General features: G+C 29.6%; 1 protein-coding gene across 1 annotated transcript in view; it reads left to right on the top strand.

Annotated features, from left to right (window-relative positions):
• Positions 1–290: 290 nt before the first annotated feature.
• LOC106789391 (lipoamide acyltransferase component of branched-chain alpha-keto acid dehydrogenase complex, mitochondrial) overlaps positions 291–3303 on the top strand; it is a 14965-nt gene continuing 11952 nt past the window's right edge. Inside the window, exon 1 of the mRNA XM_014753550.1 lies at positions 291–438. Coding sequence (XP_014609036.1) covers positions 397–438 — 42 coding nt within the window. The 5' untranslated portion in view covers positions 291–396. The remainder of the gene's footprint in view (positions 439–3303) is intronic.

The following is a 3303-nucleotide window of genomic DNA, read 5'->3' as shown; positions in this document are numbered from 1 at the left end:
TATTGATTATTATTATTATTGTTATTGTTATTATTTAAACAATATTACTTGAATAATTACAAAAATATTCTTTTTTTATTTTAATATTAAAATATTTCGTTTATTTTTCTTAACACAATCGATCAATGATGTACTAAATGTATATGAAAAAAGTTAATGATATTCATTAATTATTTTAGGAGCACCGAAAAGCACAGACTTTTCTTATCTTTACGCAATATACTTTGAGTTGAGCGATAATAACAAGTTAATTCTCAAGGCAATTCGTTCATTCTGAACATCAGTCGATCCAAAACGTTTCTACGATTCTACTCGGGGCGCTTTGTCGTAGAACTTCTCGCCTGTTTCGATATTTTTTTTTGTTTATAAATTATTTTAACTCTATTAAAAACCACAATGGCTTTTATTCTGCGTCTCGGTTCTTCTATTATACGATTGGTAAAGTATACGATTGACGTTTCTAATTCCTCAATGCGAGTGACAAAACAAAACGTTTGTATATGTATGTGTATATGTGTTAAAAAAAAAGGGTGAAAGAAAAAGTTTAACCAGGGAATGTTCAGGTAGGCCCCCCTTCGATTTTTTATCAAATTTTGCACTCTTGTAATAGTTCATGGGAATATTTATTATGCCATTGAAAATGGCGTATATATTCAGCCGCTTGAAAAACAACGCGGATAGAAATATCACATAGATTTTAATTCCTATAGTTGTAATAGTGTATTAGTGTATGGTTAGAGACGCAATGTGTGTCCCTGCAGTTGTTGATATCTATATCTTATCTCGACAGAGAAAGGTACGTTTTCCATCTTTTCCTTAAAGTAAGATAAGCTTAAACAAATTCATTTCTTTTTCTTTTATACTAGAGTATTTTATATTAATTTTATAGTAAATATAATTAAAAAAAAAGGGTCCATTTTCACAAATATATAGAGCTATATTTGTTATAGAATTTCAACTAATGTACATGTCATATTTAGTTTTTATGTGAGCCTTCAGAAATGCCATTATAAATATATATTTTAAAATAAGAAAATTTAAGAAACTGAAATAAAAAAGAAATCCAGAAGGTTTCATGATAAATCCAACGATGATCACCTGTAACAAAAAGCAAAATATATTAATCATACAATCAAGTGATAAAATAGCCTAACATATAAGTGATCCAATTCACAGATGCACTTTTCATTTGAATTCCCTATTTATTTTTTACCAATCTCTATTTACCGTTTGTAAAATAAAATATAATTTAAACGCGTGATTTTACATTAAAAAATATAATTAATAAAGAAACAGGAAAATTACGAATATTATAATATAAGTTACTAATAAAAATACTTTTAAACTACGTTATATACAAAAGAAAAATTGCAAATTTAATAAAATACAATGATAGTAAAATATCTTAAAGACGAAACAATAAAAAAAAAAAGACTGTAATATTTACTGAACGTTAATCAAACTTTAAAATTTAAAAATATGAGAGAATATTAATATTTTTGAGTCTAATTAACTAAAAACTTCTGCACCTTTTGGACAATTTAGACACAGATTTGATGTGCCAAGGAGATGGAATGGTCCATCATCTCCAATTACAACAACAAATTAATGACGAGCAAAAAAGTAATACAATAAAATATAAAATATGACTAAAGAGCTATGTTCCAAAGGTTCGAACTTGCTGTTGAACCATTGAAAATAACTCAGTAGTCTATGTAGTTGCCCACTTAATACCACAAATTTGTGGGGGCCTCTTCGGCATTTAGCCTCTTCGGCATTTAGCCTCTTCGGCATTTAGCCTCTTCTTTCTTCCTTCCCTGAAAACTGCATTGGACATTTGCTACGTGTGAGCAACATAAGATCTTTCATACTACTTTTGCATATAAACTTATATTGTTATAATTCTCTATAATTCTCAATTATCACAAAATTAATTTACATTTTCCGTTAACTATTCAAGCTCGTGAACCATCAATGAATTTAGAGTTCATTAACATAGACACGAGCACAATTAATCGAATGTCCAAGCAGATAATTATCGATGACCTAATAACACATCGTACTTATATTGACAAGTAATAAAATGGAATTGAAATAAATAATGCAATAAATGTAATGCATTTTCCTGCAATATTTTCATTTCACATTCACATTCGTTATATTGAATTACATTAAATATTTTTAATTAAAAGATAAAATAACGATTGTGCGAAGTGCTAATCTTGTAATACTTAAGACTAAGTATCAAATTCATCAAAGAATTTGCGAATTTGTTCGACTCTATCTCGTTCGAGATAGAATCGAAATAGAAATGAATCTTTCAAATCGTTGCAAATCCATTTGACTCATGATACATAATAAAGATTACAGAAGAGTCACAAAATAAATTTACAATGCAAGCATAATAAAACGAAATAATATAGATTTGTAACAATTCTGTATAAACCAGGAGGCGAAATTTCCACTCCGGAGTGGAAGCAAACCTCGTGCCTTTCCTGGATCCTACCTACTTAAAATTAAAGTTTTCACATTCGCTCAAAAAATTATGCTACCTGCCTGCCAATTACCCATATTTAAAAAGAGCAAATACACATATATACCCACCCACTCACTCCACGATTCTCTCACATACCACCAGGGTGCAAAAGCCTAAACTAGAGAGCATGCCCCGGGGCACCTCCGACACCCTAGTTCAAACGCGTATTTTCTAATTTTATGGGTATACGTACATTTTGCTGTAATCGACTGCCAAGGCTAATGATTATTGCAAATATGACTACATCAAAAATACTAGTACATACTAGTATATATGCATACTAGTAATGTACGAGTATATCAAAGTTTCCACAAATAAATGCAGTAACTCTACTATTCAAAACGATTTTATTATAAAAAAAAAAAGTAGAAAAATTTAATTTAAATATAAAAATACAAATATATATATATATTGGTATATTTTTCATACCATTAATGACTCTACAAGTAGTTTTCCAAGTATTAAATAATGTAATAATTAAAAATTATCGCGATAAACGATGTACAATGGACACACCTAATACGCACACACAGGTGCAATGTACACCGTGCAATCACTAGCACAATAACAGYCGCCAATAAGGGAAAAACTTAAAACTAAACCTACACTAACTGTTTCTCACCCATACGAGTAGCACCTGGGCACACGCATAGATGAGAACGCGGAAAGTACAGGGGGGAGAAACGGGAGATTAATATATTAGAAGCTGAAAATCCTGATCTAAAAAATATGATTAAACACACATAAATACACAAATATATTTTAAT

The sequence above is a fragment of the Polistes canadensis genome, unplaced genomic scaffold, assembly GCF_001313835.1.
Source record: "Polistes canadensis isolate GaletaPanama2010 unplaced genomic scaffold, ASM131383v1 scaffold_181, whole genome shotgun sequence".
Classification (NCBI taxonomy): domain Eukaryota; kingdom Metazoa; phylum Arthropoda; class Insecta; order Hymenoptera; family Vespidae; genus Polistes; species Polistes canadensis.
The sequence above is the reverse complement of the archived record's forward strand: the minus strand, read 5'-3'. Positions and strand labels throughout refer to the sequence as shown.